Below are 21287 nucleotides of genomic sequence, written 5' to 3' on the forward strand. Positions count from 1 at the left end.
GTACAGGTGTTTGTACACAATTAAACTCAGTCCTGCTGCTTGAAATGACCCTGTGATGGAGGCAGACACACAGAGCAACCTAAGAGAAAAGTAAAAAATGAAAATTTGCTCACATCCCTGGATGTGTCAGAGTCCAGCTATTTGTAGCAAGGCAGCCACATACACTTCAGTGCTTGCAGTCTCCCAGTTATTTATGTCAGAGCTGAGCAGCACCCATGGCCTTTTGGCTGATTTTGGCTCCCTTCCCACTGCTGCAGAATTGCAGTGACCCCACTGAAGTCAGTTTGCTTGTGCCACTCACACAGGTAACCCTGCAATGAGTACCCACATCTCTCTTGGAGGGTGTAGAAAAGGCATCCTAAAATCTTGCCAAAGGAAAACAAAACAAAGAGCCATGAAATAATGCTTCCCTGTCCTGGGGCCATGGCTGTGGGGCCAGCCCTGCCAGAGAGGATCATGCACTTTGCTTGGCTGCAAACACACTGACAGGCTAGTTGTATTCTTATTTCCTGCTGTTAAGCTAGGGCTGCTCCTGAGCTACCAAAAACACTGGAATGCCAAATGCCATGAGTCGTGCTTGGCCAGGAGCAGGAGCCTCTCCAGCCTCTTGCCTCTGCCCCAGGGGGTGCTGCAGAGGTACCCAGAGCTGCCAAGTCTGAGAGCAGCCCCAAAGCTGCAACTGCCAGAGCTGGGCTCTATCCTTGCAGGAAGGGAAACTGAGGCACAAAAGGAGGGCAGAGAAACAGCCATAATTTGATTGGCCTGCCCTAGCCTCACAGGAGGGAGGGAAAGGCACTCTACAAAACAACTGTGCAGAGTTTGTGAACCCCAAGGTGCTCCAGCAGCCCCTCAGAGCCCCTGTTGGCACCAGCAGGCTGCAGCTCTGACCCATGGGGAGCAGACAAGCACCACCCCTGCATGGCTCAGGAAAAGGAGAACAGGATCCATGAGGGATGCAAATCCTCAGCCTCCAAACAGAACTGCCAGGAGACCATGGCAGAGACACTTCCTGAGACCACCTGGGAGGCATCCTGTCTTCTCTTCTAAGGGTGATGCTGGGTCCAGCTGGCCTGGGTTAGAGGCAGGGCTGCTCCTTTGCTCCTGTGTATGGCCCAGAGGGAACTGAGATATTTCACATTTTCATTTGTGAGTTACTTAAGCAATACAAATGATTGATATTGGCAGAAACAGAGCTAGGAAATTCCAGAGCCTGCAGAGTTAGAGTTTCTCCCTGCCCACTTTTTTCCATAGAGAAGAGTAAGTGCTTCAAGGCACAAGTAGTCCCTAATCATAACCACTAGCCTGGGAAGAGACAGACCCCACCAGGGTCTCTCCCACTGTCCTGGCAGACAGGATACTGTCACTCCTGCTGTCCCAGGTACAGGCTGTTTGCACTCCTGGAGCTGGAGTTTCCTGGTGAGCTATAGCAGAGCCAAGTCTGCCTTTGTGATGATGGCTTTCAAGGGTTTTTATCTGCCTTCTGAAGGCACTGGCTGCTGAGGACACTGCTGCATTTCCCCGTTGGAAACAACAGCCTCACTGATGTGTTGAACTCCCTTTGTCACTGATGATCCAAACATACCTTACAGAGGTGCACCAGAAAACCAGGAAAAAAAAAAAAAACCCAAAAATAACAACAACAAAAAAAGCTGAACTAGGACCAACCTCTCCCCCTAGGCACATTCATTGATAACCAAGATATTCTTGATGCAAAAGGAAAGAGAGGCACAAAGCAGGAACAGTTGTGTTTCTGAAGAGATTGAGCTGCCACATATGCTTGCCATATTTTTCTGTTGGCTTTGATTGGCCAAATATGTCTTTGATGATGAAGGGGAACCTTGAGACTCCTGTTTCCACCTCAAAACATCTTTCTATGTACTGAAAAAAAACAGAAACTAGAAAACATTTGAGGGCACTAAGTATTTTATCCTAAGAGTGCCTGAGGCATGATCAGTAAGGCAAGAGTTGCTGTATTTGGTACCCTGTGGCAAACACATGGGTGTTTATTGCATAGCTATGGCTTGGCAGCTGTGTTCTTGTGCTCACTGGGAAAACTCATGCTCTCAATCTTGTCCCCCTGCCATTGGAGGGAAAAGTGTACACTCTAGGTGTGAGGTGTTCTGGGTCACAGGACCTAGGGTGGTTCTGCAGGGCTCCTATTTCTACCCTGAAGAATCAGACAGCCTGAGCTCCAGAATTGTGGCCCAGAGGCTCAGCAAGATACAGGACATCAGTGTGGATGAAGGGCAAGGCAGCTGCTCCATGGCAGGGAGAGGCTGCTGTGAGGAGAGCTCACCTCAGTGAGTGACCTCTGAGGATGGGCTTATCTAAGGACCTTCAGTGAAGTACTGACCCATGCAACCATGCATTTCTGAAAGCTTAAAAGGAAACATTTCTCAATCTATGTCACAGGCAAAAGCTTCCAGCAGAAAAGCTTTCTTTTAGAGAACATTTTCACATCTTACATAACCTCACAGTCTGAGCTGCAGCCAGAAATCAGTGATGTTACCTGGTCAGGAAATTCCAGTGCAGCCTCCTGTGCAGTGAAAAGGAAGGTGCTCTGATGTGCAGGAAAAGGGGAAATTTGTCACAGAAACATGAAACTTGAGATGAGTCCCATCCCAAAGGGCAAAGCACATTCACAGAGCAAAGACCAGACAGCTTCCAGCATGGGCAACATGCTCTGCCTGTGGTTTCTCAAGGAATGAGAGGAGAGGGGAAAAGAGCATTTTTTCCATTCCTGGCTCAAGTTGCTGAAGCCAAAAAAATTCTTGTTGCTGACTTTTCATGCACACAGATAGGGCAGAGAGATTGGTGTATGTGAACATATAAATGCCACTCCTGATACTGTGAAGGACATTTGATGAAAGATTTTAAACAGCACTAGAGGCTATTTACAGAAAATTCTATAACTAAAGACCTGGATCTGCACATTCCCAGTCTCTGGGAAAGTTCAGGTCAAATCTGAATTTTATTGTCTCAGGCACACGTAAACCTAAGCAGCCACAGCTGCAGCCAATGTAGGGTTTTTGTTAATGCAGAGTAAAAATGCCCAGAGCCTTGGCTGCAGGAGCACTTTTGTTTATCTGATCTCCTCCAAGAGCCTAAGTCTGCTTTCTGAGTAAGAAGCAGATGGAAGAACAAAACAGAGCGAAGGCCACAAAACCATACTGGGTGACTATTGTCTTGCCAGCTTGGGGTGCAGGGTGAGAGCAAGCCAGGCTCTTTGTCAGAGCCCTGCCTCCACGAGGGAGCAGCTCAGCTCCAGGCTGAGGATTTCAATTCCCATTAGCAGCACAGCCCGCTGGAGCTGCCCAGAAGGCACCAGGCAGCTCCCACCTGCTTTGCTGCAATGAGTCCACGTGGACCAGAGCCCCAAAATTGGGTGCCCACCGATTTTTGCAGATGAGGCTCAGGGGATTATGTGTGTGCAAAGACCAGCTTCCTTTCCCCTGGCACACAGGGCTGTGGCTGCCATGCTGGGCACTCTGAGTGCACACCACAGCTCAGCAGCTTTGCAGCAGCCCTGACTACCCGTAATTGCAGCCTGCTTGGTTGGAGATTTTTGTGGCCTACCCCTGTTGAATTTCTTGCCTGCCTTATGTCCACCAGCCCTCCGCCCCCAGTCCTCAATGGGGCTGGAACAGATACAGAGGAAACATTAGAAGTAGGGAGGACTGAAAATCTGTAGTTCTGTCTGAAGCCTGGTGACTCCAGGGGTTTCAGAAGTGTAGGATTTCCCATGGAATTTCTCTTTGTTGAAGTCTTGAGCTCTGGCATTTTGTCTTGCATGGACTTTGTCTGTGTGTTCTATGACTCCTCTTTAAGACAGCAGCAATTATTTCAGGCTCTGCCCCATGTGTTAATAAATGTCTGAATCCTGAGTCCAGTTCAATTTACTCAGCTTTTCTAGCTGGTTTCAAAAAACAATGGCTTACCTTTGAATTAGACAAAGAACAAAATTCTCAGCCTAGAGACATGAAACTGAGGCACAGAACATACTCCTGTCTCTAATGACGTTAGTAGCAAGTCAAGGGTGGTAATTGTGACAGCCCAACTCCACATTCATCTCCTGACCATTAAGTGGCTGAGCTGATTGGAAAGAAGATACAGAAAATCTTATCACCTCTTAAAATGACCCTGCAATAAAATTATTTATAGTGTTTAACCAGTAAGCACTTTTATTGTTGATTCTGAAGCCATTAAGACTACATTATGTTGGATTACAAGATTTTGGCTACATCTCCCACATTCGCATGCAGGCATTACATTTGCAAAGTTTTCTCAGAAAAACAGAGCACGTGCCTAAAATGCATGAAGTTACATGATTATAACATGGAAGCAGCATGTCAGTTACAGAAATTTGTACCACATGTACCAATAACAAACCCACACCCCCATGTAAAGCTTCTTTATCCCTCAAAAATCTTACTGCTTCCTCTGTCCCACATCTCCATGCCCCAGCTGTTGATCAGCCCGCATTGCCCACTGTTTCTGAAAACACTATATCTTCCTAAACAAACAAAAACTTAAAAAATTGAGTACACTACATTTCCCCCCATAAAAACTAAAACATTTCCTAAAACATTTATCCCTCACAACCCTTCTCCTCATCTCCCAAATAAAAAAAAAAATCTATTGTAATCTACACATTTGTTCAAGCAATGTTATATGATAGGAATCTCTATTGCATTATTCAAAGGTATATTAATAACAAACTTCTAAAAAAACTAGGATGACCCAAAAATTCCCCTTGCCCCAAAACTACAGAGAGCTGAAAATGCTATACTGCATTATCACACTTGCATGCATGGATCCTGAGCCACCTCTATTTATTCACCTTGAGCCCCTTTTAATAAATAACTGTCCAGCAGTAACATCCAGAAGTGCGCTGTCTCCTCCAAATTAAACTCTATATTTACAGAAGTAGGGCTGTTTTCTCAGTGAAATGTTTCTTAAAAAAAAAACAAAACAAAAAAACCAAACAAACCACAAAAAAACCCGAAGTAACAACAATAAAAACTGCAAGTGATTAAAGAGAGAAAGCATATTACTGATTGTGTTGTCTGAAGACCAACAGGACTAAAAAAGCATTAGGAGCACAAGGTGCACATGCATTTGAACTGGTACAGTTCATGAAATAATGTCATTCATTGTTATGCTTGCTCTTTCACATGAGAAGCTGATTCTTTTTCCTTTTTTTTCCTTTTTCTATTTAGGACCGTCTGCTCTGCAGGCTACTCCCACAGATGGCAACACATGCACTGAGCTTGAAAAATTGCCATAAATATGCTTTGATCAATGTGGTTCTGTATCAGGTTTAAACACACTGAATTTCCCTCCCTGCTGCTTTGCACCTTGTGTCATTCCTCATTTGTAGTGAGACCAAGGCCTCCTGAATCCACATTTTCCTCTAGGATTTCGGGAAGAATTAGATATTCACTTTTTTTGCAAGTGTCAAATGGTGCTATATACTGGAAAATACATGGGAATCATTCCCACATGAGAACATTTCTTAGCAGTGTAACAACTGTAATCACAATTGGCATATACAAGAATGCCAAAACAAACATTGAAACAACAGGCCCATTTGAGGCACTTTGTCCCTTCCTTTATTTCCAGACATTTCTCAGCTGATGGACACCAATATTACTGCCTTGATTTCAGTTGGTCTATTTTGATTTATACTAGGTAAGGATCAAGCTCAACAGATGATAAAATAACAACTACTTTCTCTTACTGTGCTGTTACAATGCCTGAGATCACTGCAAATGGGTACATTTCTGTACAATCAAAAGGCCTTTCTGTAGCCAGTGCAGCATATTCACTACTCCCACCTCTGCAAAGAAAATTCAGTTTAACGCAAAAAAAAAAGTTCACTTTCCCTTTCTGCTTTACCAGCAAATTAAACCTGCAGTGCTCCTGTCACAGAGGCTGCAGCCAAAACTTGAGTTACACACCAAATGCTTAATTTTTTACAGTGAGAATGCAGGAAACTCCATTTATGCCAAATCTAATTCTCAAATCCATGGTGGTTCCCACTTTATCATACATGAAGCCATTCATCTGGGACTTGGCAAAGCCTAAGCTGCTTCTATTCCTGCTGCACTTGCAAGTTGTGCAGAATTGTTAGCATGTTATCTTTGTTATCTGTGTTATCTTTGTAAGTCTGCGTATTCCAGCAAAGACCAATCATCTCTTCAACTGCAAACAAGAGGCATGTTGGATGTGTGACTGTGAGAAGCCCTGCCTGAGCCAAGAGCTCCACTGTCACTGGCAGGGAGTCAAATTCCACCAACACTGACATGAGGGCAAATCGCCAACTCGACTCACCTCTCCCAAGATCTCTACAGGTGCAACACAAGACAAAATCTGGCTCCCAGGCTTTGTCATTAGCTAAAGTTAACTCTTGACCTACCAAGTCACTGCTTCAATCTCACTGCTGCCTGCTGATAAGAGAATTGGCATCTACAGAGCTGTTGCAGCCCCACAAGAAGTTAAAGCTCTAATTCCCTGCTTTTCCTGGCATGGGTATCAGTTTTATCGTCCTCTACCATTTCAATTTCTAGTTGGCATTTGCTGGCTAATTATTCTCACACAACCAATGTGAGAAGCTGTTAGGTTCACTGTACATACACACTACAAATGGTCTTAGACCCAGCAAGGCTATTGTAGGGTTTCCACATTACCAGTATAATGCCCATCAATGACCTCTGTTTGTGAAGCACCTTCCCCACCCTTCCTCCTGCCCTCTCACTGCAGTCAGCCAGTTCCTTTCACTGGGGTAAAACCAGAGTTTCACCAGAACTGCAGTGGAAAATTGAACTGCTTTAGTTTCACCTTTCAGCTGAAAGAAACAGAGATATGTGATGACTCTGTGTGTCACACTGGCTGCAAAAGGCCTTTCTATTCACAGGAGTGCAACTCTCAAGCAATTTCTGTAAAGCAAGAGAAACCAAACAAAACCCTGCACAGTTCCCACACACAAGCACAGGCACACACACACACACACACACACACATACTCTTCTTTCCCCTCCAAACAGAAATCCATTCTCATGAACCAAATTATGCAGACCCTATTCAAGTGTCTAAAAAGAATGAGGATAGGGTTGAGTGCATCCCAATTCTCCTTTCTGATCACAATGAAGTCACAGGTCAGCAAAGCACTTGGGCATAAGGAAGTTTCTCTTGACCTGCAGGATATTTTAACACATGCAGAAATGCTTTGCTGGCTCTGGCCTAAATTAGGAATAGCTCCAAGGCCAGCTGGCACTCACAACCATGATTCCACTACCTGCACCAATATACATGAGGTAAGAGCTAAGCTCAAGAGAGCAGAGCAGTGCAAGAGGAGAAGGAGGCTCTGTGGTTCTTCTGAGTCATGTTTGACAGCCTCAGCTGCATACACACGGCATGTCACAGTGATCAGCATAGACTGATGAGAGCTTGGTGGTGTTCTGCAAGTGGGCCTTCCACTGGAAACATTAAGCTTGATTTCTGTTTGTGCCAGCACAACTTTATATGCCTGTAACAACTGCATGAAAAGGTCTTAAATCTGGAGCAACTGCACAATACAGTTAGTGTTTTATCCTAGACTTATGTGCCAACAACTCTTGTGATGCGTTACACACCCACACACAGATGGAGAAATAGGTATATGCTGTGTCATAATGCAACATATCATTATTTCTACAACTATCCTAAAAACACAGCCAGTGCCAAAGCAGACCAGCATAGGTTCCCTCTCCAATACAATAGGTAGTGGTGGAGAAAAAGCAAGCTCAGGTGTTATTTTGATTCACTAGGGAATGCTCTGGGCACAACCCACTCAGGTATTGCTCAGTGAACACTAATAATGGGCTGGCCCCCAGTCCCGCGTCAGAAATTCCCACCTCTGTGTGGGTGCTCACATCCCCTTCTGGTGACACCCAAATTGAGGGCATGGGAGAGCAGCCAAGCATGTAAAACAGGGATAAAAGCTCATGCTCACTCTTCACACCATGCCTCTCAGCCACAGGTAGACTGCAGGGCTACATATTAGTGGGATCTGAACTGTCTAAAGAAATAGCTGCTCAAAGAGGAATTTATGTTTTAATCACAAAAGGATCAAATTCTTCTTGGCAGTAAGATCAAAAAGAAATTTATCCAATCAAATAGCAATAGAATCAGTCCCTCAATGCTGCTGATATAAATAACACATTCTGTTTGCTTACTACAGCATCTGTGCTCAAATTCCATGTATGTTTGCTTCCTTTTGGACTACTCTTTCTATAAATGAAAGCTAAACACCAAGTCAATTGGTATTTAGCTTTCTCAAAATTCCTCTGAACTTTGGACAAATATGAACTCAAGTCTTGTACAAAATCTGGATTTCTAGATGGAGTATCTCATTTTCAGTGGTTGTCCTATGCAACCACGTCTAAATGTATGCAGAGATAGCAGGCTCAAAAATTGATTTTTATAGGGCAAAACATAAATCCCTCTTCTATGATAGATTATTGAGCTAGATTATTGGCACATAGTTCTATGTTACCTTATTACTGTTATAGGCCTGTTAAAACTTGCATGGAAATTCCACCTGCAGAACCAAAGGCAGAAAGTTATCTTTGCAACTGTTGATCCATACTAACATCTGGATGTAGTACTGTTGGGAAAAAAAAGCAAATTCCTCACTGAACTATGTTGAACCAACTTGTAGGCGGCAGCTATCGAAGCCACTGATGCACGAGTACCGGCAAAAGTTATTAATGAATGATCTGACACACCAAGTCAGACAACTGTCCTAGCTAAATACATCTCCAAAAGTATACACACAAAAGCTGCTACTGTATCTAGATGATCATTTTGGTTTGTTTCTATACCCCATAGCTCTGAATCTTTCCACTGAATGTTTACTCAGCACGTGTGGTATAAATATATTCATACACTAAAATTGACACTTGGCAATATTTTTTTTCCCTTTTTCTTTTTTTTTTTCTTTTTGCTGACCAGCAACAAATTCTGATATCTTTAACTGTAAACCAATACTCAATAAATATGCTGTGTTCAGCAAAGAGACATGTCGTGTTGATCAGGTTTTGCTGCACTCTAAGCCATGGGCTGCGGGGGTGGGCGTGAAGGAGGAGGTCCAGGAGGGGCTCGGGATGGAGGTGGCCCAGGAGGTGGCTGCCTGGAAGGAGGCTGCAGAGACACAGGAGAGGAAGGGCTCCTTGGAACGTTGTTGAGGGGAGCGTTGTCACGCAAGGGCAGCTTCGGCGGTGGGCTGTAAGGGGCAGAGGTGCCATCCGACTTCACACGGGTGAAGTTTATGCATCTTCCCTAGAGGTGAAGAAAAATTCATTATTAAAAAGCAGGTATTTTGACTCATCAAAGTCAAAGGTACTACAAGCAGAGAGGTCAGGCTACAGTTCATCCAGTATCAATCTCTGGGTCCTAGAAATTACATTCAAATCACGCTGTATTAAAGTTCATACTTTCCTTGATTTTCAGAGCTACTGCCTGTAGAGAATAGCCCAGGACTGGCTTAAACCAAAAGGGTCCACACTGCGACTGTCCTCACATGTGCTCTCTGCTGTGCTACTAGAGCAGAACATGCCTAAAGTGACAGCTCCACTCAAGTCATGCCTGCCTTGGTGGGATTCTTGACTGCAAAGTTGGGCTTGAAAAAAACTCATACAGGATTATACCAGAGCAACAACATTAGCAAGGACAATCCATAGCTCTCATTTTCAAAGTGATCCTAGCCTGGCTGATGTCTGTGCTTTGAACATTACACTGGGATAGTACACGTCTTCTGTGCTACAGCATAGATGTGGCTCCCGTCAGAAACACCAACAAGGTGTGGGACTTGCACAGAGGGCTCTCCAATGAGTGTGTTTTCAGGATGGATGTGGGATGAAGTCAGGCAGGATCTGATGGGAGCACTGTGTGTGGAAACTTTAAAACAGGAGTAGCTTGGATTTGAAAAAAAAGCAAGCACTGGAGATGTCCTAGTCAACTAGCAGCTAAATGCAAATATATCAGGGTTTTCTTTAGCCAAAATAAAGCTTTGCATAGGTTCCCACTAACCAAGTTTCAGACAGGAAGAGAGAGAGAAAGAGAGTCAGACCCCAAAGACCACCTAGCCTCTCCTGTGGGAAGCAACCAGAGGCTCCTAGGTAATGCAAAAGCTACATGGTAACCTCAGTGAGGCACCTCAGATAGGCTCCATGCTGGAATCAACAACCTAAATTCAGCTTAAGGTTATAACAATATCCCCTGAGCAAATTCGGGGAAGGATGCCAAATATAGAAAACTTATCTCAAAGCAGCTGTAGGTCATGATCCTCCCCAGCTACTAATAGCTGTGGCAGCAGGAATACAAAAGCCCACATCAGTCACTGATTCTCTTGGCTCAGTGCTGCCCAGCATGAGAAAACTCTGAAGGTGTTTAGAGAATGAGCTGAGTTTCTGTGGCAAACTCACAAATCACAATTTCCTCAGGAAATGAGGCAAAAGCCATCACAGCAGAACCTCAACTGTTTTGTTGAGTGACTTCCAATGTCTGCACCTTTGTTCATGAAAACTATTTCTTTAGAGAGAGGGGAATCGCTTATCTATGGCTTCTATGAAGAAAGGAAAACAGTGTTTCAAAAGAAGTTTCTGTAAGCTCCAGAGCTCAGAAAATGATTTTACAAATGTACTAAAACCCAAAGGGTACCACCCTACCACTTACTTGGACTGAATGGCTCTGGGCTTCCAGAGCTCAGCTGCAGACATGAGTTGTTTGAATGGACATGTTGTTGCCTGCACATGAGACACATTCAGTAATTCTCTGTCCCAGCTTTCACCATCACAATTCACCACTACACTTAAACAACAGTGTCAATGAGTAGGATAAAATTCTCTCCCTAAAAATCCAGGCTTGCTACGCCAGACTTTGGTTATGAACCAGGTTCATGGCAATATTATACTGGGGCCAGAGCATTTGCATGGAGGCAAAAGGCAAAAGCCAAGGTCTTGGTTACTTCTGCAAAGATAAACCATTGGATCAAAAAAGCCAAGTCAATGCTCTGCTCTACTCCACCACAGAACTCAAGTCCTCACCAGCATTGCACCAGGCAGCCATCCGTTCCAGGTATTTGTTTTCTGTTGTGCTCCACTGTATTCAGAGCTCACTTGGAAATTCAGCAGTATTTACTGACATGTTACAGATCTATTTAACAGCTGTACATTAAATTCATTTTAGAAAACTCAGCCTTGATATTTATAAAGTTACAAATTTAGAGCAGCTTAATTATCAGTCAGGATGAAAGAGAAAAAAACTGAAAAAGAAAAAAGGTCAGAGGTGCTCAGATGAGATGCACCATATGGGCAGGGAAAAATTTAGGACAGAACCATCTCCCTCATAGTAAATGCAAAGCTGCAAACCCAACACTAGTGCTTTTGCCTACAAGCCTTTCCTGCCCCTCTGTTGTGTCTCTCTCACAAACATCAATTCCAAATATATTCATAGTCTATAATCAAAGGGGATCCCATAAATCTGTTTGCATTACTTTCACTTCAGTTAAAGTGATAGGCGACGTCAAACTGCTGCCAGTTTCTGCCACACTCACTGATTTGTCAGACAGATGGGTAATTTAAAGGCCATGCGCTGCATTGTGTCATGAAAAATACGGTTGGGTTGGGAGAGTCTGACAGACAGAGGCCTGGATGATCGATGTATGTATTGTGACACTTCCTCACAAAAGATTATCAGTGTTAGCCTGCAATCTCATATATCAAAGACTTCTGCTGAATACTGGAGCAAATCCTCCTGAGCACTTCAAGCAGCCATTGATGAAATGGGGCCAAACTCTAAGCCAGTGTCAGGATTAACAGCTGAAAAGGGAAAGGGAAGAACAAATGACAATAAATCATAAGTGATAGTTTGGACTTATCACGTGTATTTTGTCAAAGGATTTCTAGGTTGAAGAATTAAGCCCTCCACACATCACAGTCTCCTTATAACAGAGTGCCTCTGTTTTTCTACCTAACATGCACATCCCTCTGGGGTTAGTTTATAACAAAAAAAAATCCACTATATTTCTCAAATAAACACGCTAACCACAGGATTTTTAATATTCTCTGCTTGAAAGAATTAAGTAATTTCCTTTCCAAAGGCATATAAAGGCTTTTAAACCCTGGGAACACAGACAGAAATTAAGTACCCTGCACACTTATCTCTGCTCTTCCTGCACAGAGGATTAACAGGGATTAAGAAGCCACCACCACGTTACTAGAGGTAATGGTATATATTTTTCCAGAAGCACAGAACACACCAAGCGTTTCAGGGAAGGTGTCAGAGCTGCAAGGTGCAGCAATACCAGGCTGATGCCAGGCACCCCAGCTGTGGAAGCTGTGTTATTGTGCTCTGGAGGCAGATGATGTGTGTGGGGCCAGCCCTGCTGGCTGGGCCCCGCGCTGCGCTCGGCCATTCAGGCACCAACCGAAGGTCAGCAGCGTGCCATATGGAGCTACGCCCTTGCTGCAGCTCACATCTGCACCCTCTTCCTCATGCACTATTATCTTGCCTCCCCATATGTCCATCCACTTGTTAGGCTCTTGTTATGCTGCTTGCCAAATTGGCTTTTCAAAAAGTACAAATACTGAAGCAGTGGGATCTGCCCCTGTCCCAACTCCAGCTTTTATCCCAGTGTAACAATCACATGTGCAATTCAGGCACTTTGTACTTCCAGGCAAAGTCTCCTCGACCACCTAGGATGTGTTATTGTGTGTGGTTTAAGGGGAGCAGGAAGGGAGGAGCCTCCTGAAAGCCACTGCCTCATGTTGCTGGGCTATCTTCATCACAGTGCTCACTACATCATTCCCCAGCACTCATTTCCCCAAAATCCTTAGCTACTACTCAGCAAGTTTTCAATTGACAGAAATGACTGCTAAAGAATCCAGGCAATTCAAAGAGTGCCATGGGGAAGTCTCTTCACCCATGATACTAGGAATACTTCAGCAAAAAGAATTTTAAAAATCCAGGCCATCTGCCAGTAGCTGTCCCTTTTCCCTATTCATTTTAATACATGCATTGGTGTTTAACAAAAATCAAATCTAGTTTCATCTCTGTGCATGTCAGTATTCGTGTACACTAAAGTATGCCTGTTTCTTATTTTTAGCTACATTAGTTGACCTAATGAAAGGCATCCTTCCTGTTATAAATTTTGCTTGATTTTCCATTCCCTCTTGGTTTGGCTTACAGAGTCCAAGTGCTGCAATTTGGATTTGAAGAGGTGTTTATCTGACTGAAAGAGTTAGCTTCACTTTACTAAATTTTCTTGTCTTTGATCTTTTAAGAATATGATACTTGCATTTTAGAATGGAATAAAATAAGCTATTTAAAGTTTGAGCATGGCCATTCAAAACATTAGACTAACAAATTAAAAATGAAGTTGCTCCCAGTAAGAAAGTATTAAATTATTAATTATTATGTTATAATTTAATACTTTCTTTCTTTCTTACTTATAATTTTTATAGTTTAATTTTATTATATTTTAAAAATAATTAAATTTATGTAATTTTAATAATTATTAATGAATATTTATTATAGGTATTATTTAGGCTGCTGAAATCCAAAATTAATATAATTTCCTTGGTCTCTCTCTCCAGTTTTGTTATCTATGTTTGTCTATGGGATGAAGCTGCCAGATTTCTATGGACCTGGTTCATCAGCATGTAGCTTCACTTCCTAAATATCTTTCAATAGTTCATTATAAAAATGTAGCTCTAAATCTCAAAAGAATAGATTCAGATTTTATGCTACTTACAAAACCACAAGAGAGAGCATAAACAAAAAGTCACAATTACTTTAGCTAAGTGAAAGCTTTGATTCACAAACCCAGAAAACAACGAGACAGACACCATTAAAGACCAGAGACTTTTGGAAAAACTGAATTTTGGCAAAATTAGGGACTACCCTGTCTTCTAATAAAGAACCAGAGTGTTCTAGCAGAAACACCTACACAGAATATCCTAAACCAGCCAAGTAGGGGAAACTCATTTATCGGAGGTAGATTATGGATACAACACCTGTACAGTGAAAGAGATGAAGCAAGGTGGTACAGAGTTCCCAATATTTGAGTTCCCTGGGCAAGTGCAGGATTAGCAGCTGGCTCCTCAGGATCTGTGAGCATCAGCCTTTGCCAAAAGCTTCCTCACACTGCACTGCTTCACGCTGACTGTGCACTCAACATGTCATGGCTCATTAAAACCTTCATGGATTTCCTGGGAATTGCACTGATTACCCTGCAGCAGACAGGCTAGAAATTAGTGAGCTGCTGAAACAGTTTGTCACGTAAAACCCAGGGCAGCCTGGTTTTCAGGCACATACAAGTTACTTTTACTAACTCCTGCTCTTACATTTGGGGCTCAGATATTGTTTTTGTGTTGAAAAATAAAGTATTGGAAGTGCCAGAAATATCCATATCACCAGTTAGGTGACTGACCACATTTTCAGGTTAATAAATATGCAATTTACAATTATTTTCTAATTATATTATTTAATTATTAAATTATAATCATCAAAATTAATTATATGGTGGTTATTTCATTAATCATTAACAATTATTTTATGAAATTGTCTTTAATTTTTATATGAAGCCACTTCAGGTTATCAGGGTTCAAATCAAAACATTAAATATCATCAAGTTAAAATATTTGTTTGCACAATAACCTGACTCTCATACATATATTCCAGTTTAATAAGTCCTCTCTTGTACATAAAAATTTTCTGGGAAGCTATTTGGCAGCTCAGGACTGACACCTGTAATGACAGTAATCCAAAACTATGAAGAGATAAGAGAAAATGGGGTTGACTGAAGAGAGGAGGCTTTTCTAGGTGAGGTCCAGTAAAGTGGCAGTGTCCAGCAACGAGAATGTAATTATTTCCTTTTGTGCTGCATTTAAAAAGGAAAATAAGTTCACCCATTCTTTTCCCAGTGTATTATCTGGCCTCTTCCTAAGGAAGCTCCTGTCACTTTTGCTCCCTCCCTTCTACGATGGAGTTATTGCAGGGGAGGGAAATCACTGCACTGTGGGCTGTGAATCACTCACTGTAACAGTCAGGACCCTGTAATGCCCTCAGGCACATCAGATAAACTCAAACAGAGAATTACAAAATGAAAATGCAAATGCACAAGGATGATCCCAGCAGCAGCAGCAGCAGCAGCAAGCTCTGTTTACAGCACAGCATGAGCAAGGTGATGCTACCAAAAGGTGTGACCTACTGGGCTCACCCACAGTGCTGCTCATTGCAAAAGGAATTAGCCTGAGCTTTAGGATGTGGGAGGTAACCCAGCTTTAAACAGGATACATATCCTGACCCAGGAAGGGGCAGTGATATTTTAAAGCAGCTGAGGCACACGTGAATCCTTCACAAAGTCCACAAAACCCCTCTTATAAGTAAATAGCTGCTTCTTCTCCTTTTGGCAACCAAACTAAACCACCCACAAACTGGCTCACAGGAGCAGCACAGGAGACACAGCACAGAAGTTAATCCCTGCCTCACAAACTGACTCCCAAACAATGCACATGGGCCAGGAGCTGGGCACATGGGGACAGTGACACACAGCTAAGCTATTCCTTGGGCTGCTGACACATTCAGGACAAAATCCATTGTCTTGGCCCAGGCATGGCTGACATTGCTGCTCAAAAAGCTCAGGCAAGATCCCTGAGCCCCTCTCATAGAGGCAAAGTGGGACTAGCCTGGTTTGTAAATAAGCTGGGAGAAAAAAAAATCCTTCCAAGTTTAGTATGCCCTCAGACACCCTGGCTGTGGGGGCCAAATAGCTGAGAAAATAGGATTTATGGTGTGGGGAAGGGATGAGAGAGCACAGGAGGTCTTCTTTTGACTCTAAATGTGTGATAATTCCATCCAGGGATCCCCCAGGGACTAAGGGAGGTAGGTTGCCAGGACAAACTCACAAACAGACCCATGGCATGTTACAACACACTGCAACAGGCATGCATTGCACATAACAGCAGCAATAAAAGTCATCTTTTGATTCACTTGCTGGCCTAAGGAAAACAGCAACCAAAAGTCTTAATTTTTCAGGTAAAACAAGTATGTCAAAATAAGTTTAATTTAGGCTTGAAACATGTGTTTTACATGTGTTGTTCATTTCAAATAATCCTTGAGTTTCAGACAGAAAAGGTGTTTCAAAACAAAAATTGAAAATATTGAAACTTTTTCAAAGGTATATTTTCAACTTCAGCTAATTCTACTAACATGAAAAAAACATTTACAGATTATCTAAAGGAACAGTTTAAAATCAAAATAAAGACAGTAATAAGGAAAACTGTGTTCAATTCCACCAGGCAATTAAAACAGGAGCTGTTTTGCAGTAAGATTAATAGCTGCACTATGCCAGGCTACTGTAGCTTCTTTTACCAGAATACTGAGAGTTGAATACAATCAAGTACTGACAGTTTCCCCAGACACACATTTGCACTGTTCCTCAGTTCACAGTCCCAGCTGTGCACACCACTGCTTGAAACAAGGGGTGGGTCTGCTGGGAGCAGTCTGTTCAGTTAGGTTGGAAACCAGTGCAGGAATACACTGAAGACAAGGGGTGCTACTTCCAATTTACCACTGGAGAAAGTGGATAATAATGAGGAATCTGAGGGAGGAATAGCTCAGCCAGGGAAATCAGACTTGTAAGCTAGGAGCAGTACCCTTAACCAAAATAAACTTTGCTGAACACAAGCCCACCATCCAGCTCTCTCATGCCTGACACCACTTTTTCAGCTTAGGCACACAAGCAAAGAGGCATGAAGAGCCCACCCCAGTACAGAAGACAGGGCTATTCAAATAATATGCATCACACTCCATTCAGCAGGAAACTGCATGCTGCTTCCAGCCCTGCCCCTGCAAGGAAATGCAGCAATGGGCTACAGACATCTCCTGAAGGAATGGCTAGAGTCACAAGATATCCTGCAGGAATGCACAAAACATCACATGTCTTGGACCTTGCTGAGGCTGTGGCTGAGCTAATGCACAGTGCAGATCTGTAACAAAGCCTGTTGATTCTAAGCCCTAAAAAAGCAGAAGTGACAAAGGGAACAGAAGAGTAACACTGGACATAACCAAGGTCTATCAGGTACACCTTACATTCAGTGTGAATCTCAGACCAAATCCCATCCAAATCTCAGAAAAGTATCTTAACCTAAGCCTGCACTCACATGTGTTTTACTGCCTTCCCCTCTCCTGACAGCTTTTATGGATGAGGGTCCCAGAGTAGAGGAAGCAAGGAGAGCCACTGTCAGGTCATGTCATCTACTCAAGGTTATGCAGGGGGAAATAATGGAATTTACAAGTTGAGGACTTGTGACTCACATCCCCTGTTTTAACCACAGCACCACACATTTCCAGACTTGAATGCTGACCAGACTAAAATGTGGTTCAAGAAAAAAACACAACAGTGGTTGCTTTGCAAAAGATTTTCCTCTTTCCTTTGGTTGTTTTCAGGGAAGAGGACTTTGCATTTGTCCATCCCCTAGAATGGGGAGGGCTTTGGAGCACAGCAACAAAGGCAACAAACATTTGCTGGGTGCAACAGCCTCAGCCTTGAGGTATTGGTGGCTTGCTGGGAGTAGCAAATAGGCCACAAAGGACCATAACTGATCTTGCTCAAACTGCAATTAAGTGTCATCATGCTTTCCTGAGTGAATTATTTGACTGTCTCTCAAGAGCAAGCTGGGGTTATTGTGTACACAATGTACACAATATTGTGTACACATTGTGTATTGTGTACACAATGTTATTCACCTAACTAAGGTATAGAATAATGATGGAAACTCAGAGATTCCTGGTGGAAATGGTTATTATTTTGTCTTGCCTCAGTCAAAAATGTAAGATCTTGGCCCACAACTCAGACAAGCTGCCTCTTTGTGTAAAGTCCGGAAACAGGCACAACTATCACCAGCGCTTCTCTGGGTAACTGGCCCTTAAATGGCTCTACTGCTACCTAGAGCAAGCAGATGGTAAATCCACAGTTCTCAGCTTTCCCTGTGCTTATCTCACATGGATTATCTTCTTCTGGGATGGGACTCATACAGTTCATTTTCAGTGCTGGCACCTTGACACAGCACAGAAAACCTCTTCTGCAGCAAAAGCTCCTGTGTTAAACTGAATGGCAGATTGTCTTGGGACACAACTACCTCACTCTAAGAACGAACACACTAGAAAAGCAACTCAAGTACCCAAGTCCTGACATGGAACTCTGTGTCCCATTTCAGGTATGCCAGAGACCTAACACTATGCAAACAGATCCCTGCCATGTTTTCCCTGTGCACCTTGCAGTTACTCTTTTCCATGAGCACTCCATTGCCAGCTCTCTCCTAGGAACTCCATTGTACACCCTGCTCTCACCTCAGCAGAGTCAGTGGCCTGTCCCCCAGCAATAGAAAGAACCCCAAATACACCTCCTCTCATTTTCAAAGCTCAACTCAGAGTGCCTGGCACCAGCATTGCAAGAAGGGACACTGCTCATGTTAAGCCTAACTTTAAAGTTTCTGTATATCCCACTCCTTAATAAGCCAATGAAGACTGATCTGTCTTCTTAGGCAATTAAATTCCTAAAGGATGACGAAAGTAGAGATTTATTCACATGGCAAAAAAAAACCCCAAAAACCAAAACAACCAACCTGAACGATTTTTAAATGCTGTAGAAACCTCACTGTTGCCACAGAAAGCACAAGGCATTTGCTGTCCTGTTGTCCCTATCTAAATTCCTATTTATATTCCAGACTAAAACTGGTACATAAAGCTGGAATGTTCAAAGCAAGATTAGGTTCATCTCAAGACCTAACACACACAGATCTAAGCTCTTCTTGCTGTCTAGTGACTTTTTGTTACTTGTATAGTGGGAAATTGTGATTTAGGTTTTTTCTGGTACCACAACATGAATCACAATAATTTCTACAAGAACAGAGACATCTGGAAGTACAGCTCCTCTGAGCAAAGTAATAAGGCAATACATTTTGAATTTTAGTTATCATTCTGTACAATAACTTTAGTGGGAATAATAGTAGGAATACATCCTCTTATTATATCTTACAATATCTTTTATTTCTGCACCTCAAACACCATCAGAAGGTCACAGCATTACACATTCTGCATAATTACTAGAAGTATGCAATATAAGCAGAAAGCTAAGGAAGGCTGGGGAGGTTACTTTCTGCAGTGTTACCCAACTCAAAGACAATGAGGGATGCCCAGCTCCCAGCAAATCAACTGAAACAGTCAGATGATGCTCAGCATTGACCCAAGGGTGCTGCTGAGAAACGAATAAACACACTGGCTGCAGCATCCCTGTCCATGTGCAAACTGTGGATCTGTACACGCTGCCCCAGTACGGGCGTGTGCATTTGTGCACTTTTTCTCTCAAAAGAGATGTGCCACCAGTACTGCTAAAGCCCAAGGCAGCCTCCAGGCTTCAAGTCAGGCCCCTGGACACACTGTAGGATTGTGGAGCATCAGTGAAGTGATGCCTGGAAAACTGTGATAACACAAGAGCCTGCTCCCGCCATGCAGACATGTCAGAGCTAAAGTGAATGAGGGATTAACTCACCAGGCCTTATTCCAAAGACTAGTTTCCTGTAAAAAAGCCCTGAGAATCAGACTTGATGAAGCTATTCCCTTATCATAAATATCAGAAAAATAGAAAAGTGGCACATATGTTTTAAGACTGGAAGAGTCCCCTTTCTACCTAACAGAGTCTGTCTACTAAGTGCTCATATTACCAGTAGGAACATGATCTTAGCTCCTAGAATTTACTCTTCACCTCACTCATTCACTGTACAATTGCAGTAGAACAGAAGTGCAGTAATTTATGCAAGCTACAGCCAGTGCCTTAACCATGAGGCCAATCCTTCCTCACCCAGTTGTGTGCCAAGTAACACCAGCCCTGGACTTGCACTCATCCTTCACAAGAGCCCCTTGCTCCTGAGCATGCCTCTGGCTGCCAAAGACATGGACAGACTGCTGGTCTGACCTGGGTGCAGACAGGTAGCATCCATCCCCAAAGTCTGTGAATTCCTCCTCCACAACAGAAATAACACAGTCCTGGCACAAGCGAGGGCTAATGCAGTATGTGGGCTTCTTGTAGGACAGGAAATTCATTAGTCACTGATTACATGTTTCCAGCTGCAGCTCTCAACATGTCCTGGGAACTGTGCATTAGGACATTGGTCCCACACCACAGAAAGGGAGATTTTTCCCTCATGCCATGTCTGCTAAAGCAGGAATAAATCTTAGAGATGCCTATGTCCTTTAAAAAAAGAAGAAAAAGTAGCAAAATGGGAGCTAAACGTGTCACATTTTCATTGAAAGTGACAAAGTGAGATCACCCACTGTGGCAGGCAATGCCCTCATCTCTTTAACTTTTTCAGCAGCTTATGAAGGTAAAAAGCAAAGGGAGAAAAGCCCCAGGACCAGGCAGCAGCCACTGATAACTACAGTCTGCAGGAGCTCAGGGCTGCTTTTCCAGCCCCCCCCTGCAGCTCTGCCAGTTGTTGCATGGGTGATTACAACACATCTCCAAGCAAGAGGCAGGGAAGCCTATTAAAAGCCATTACTGGGTCTGGCAGAGAAGCAATTAGAATAAGCTGCAAATAGCAGCAGCACGTGGGCAGCCAGCGTGGCGTGACAGGTGGGTGCTGCCATCTCCGTGGGCTGCAGTCAAGCTGCTGACCGCCTGTAAGTAGCAGCCAGAGAGCAATTATTAGTCATTAATAATCCATAAGCTTGGTGTCCCTAATGTCTGGCAGAACACTAAACCTCAGAGCTGTAAGGAAGGTAAATACTGTGTTCTCATGATTATTTCTGTTGTTAGGAAAACTAAGGCACATAGTATCATGATCAGCATTAGAAGTAATCACACAAAATCTGAGGGTAATCAGACCTTCTGAGCTTCAACAAACCTATCAGACTAGGAGTGATCACTCTGAAAGGAATGCAAAGAATAAGGAACCCATACACTCCTCATTTCAGAGGCTGTAGTTTAAAATTGCAGCTTCTCTGCCTTGTTCCAAGTCATACCGTAACTCAAGGGTGGGAACTTGAACGGATCCAGAAGTTCTGGCTTCTAAAATGATCAGCAGCTCATAGTTTGTGACATTTTTGGCTGCACAGCAGGCTGCTTCTAGTCCTGTTCCCCAGGAAAGGGCTTTACATGTACAAACCACAGGGTACTACCACTAAGGCAATGCTTTTTACTATGTAAAGTCCCAGGGGTATGCAAGGGGATGGTGACAGCAAAAT

General features: G+C 43.2%; 1 protein-coding gene across 1 annotated transcript in view; it reads right to left on the minus strand.

Moving 5' to 3' along the window:
• Positions 1 to 4047: 4047 nt before the first annotated feature.
• Positions 4048 to 21287, minus strand: part of ANTXRL (ANTXR like) — a 57128-nt gene continuing 39888 nt past the window's right edge. Inside the window, exon 18 of the mRNA XM_005481263.4 lies at positions 4048 to 9320. Within this exon, the coding sequence (XP_005481320.2) occupies positions 9090 to 9320 (231 nt within the window). The 3' untranslated portion in view covers positions 4048 to 9089. The remainder of the gene's footprint in view (positions 9321 to 21287) is intronic.

Source organism: Zonotrichia albicollis, chromosome 7 (assembly GCF_047830755.1).
Source record: "Zonotrichia albicollis isolate bZonAlb1 chromosome 7, bZonAlb1.hap1, whole genome shotgun sequence".
Classification (NCBI taxonomy): Eukaryota; Metazoa; Chordata; class Aves; order Passeriformes; family Passerellidae; genus Zonotrichia; species Zonotrichia albicollis.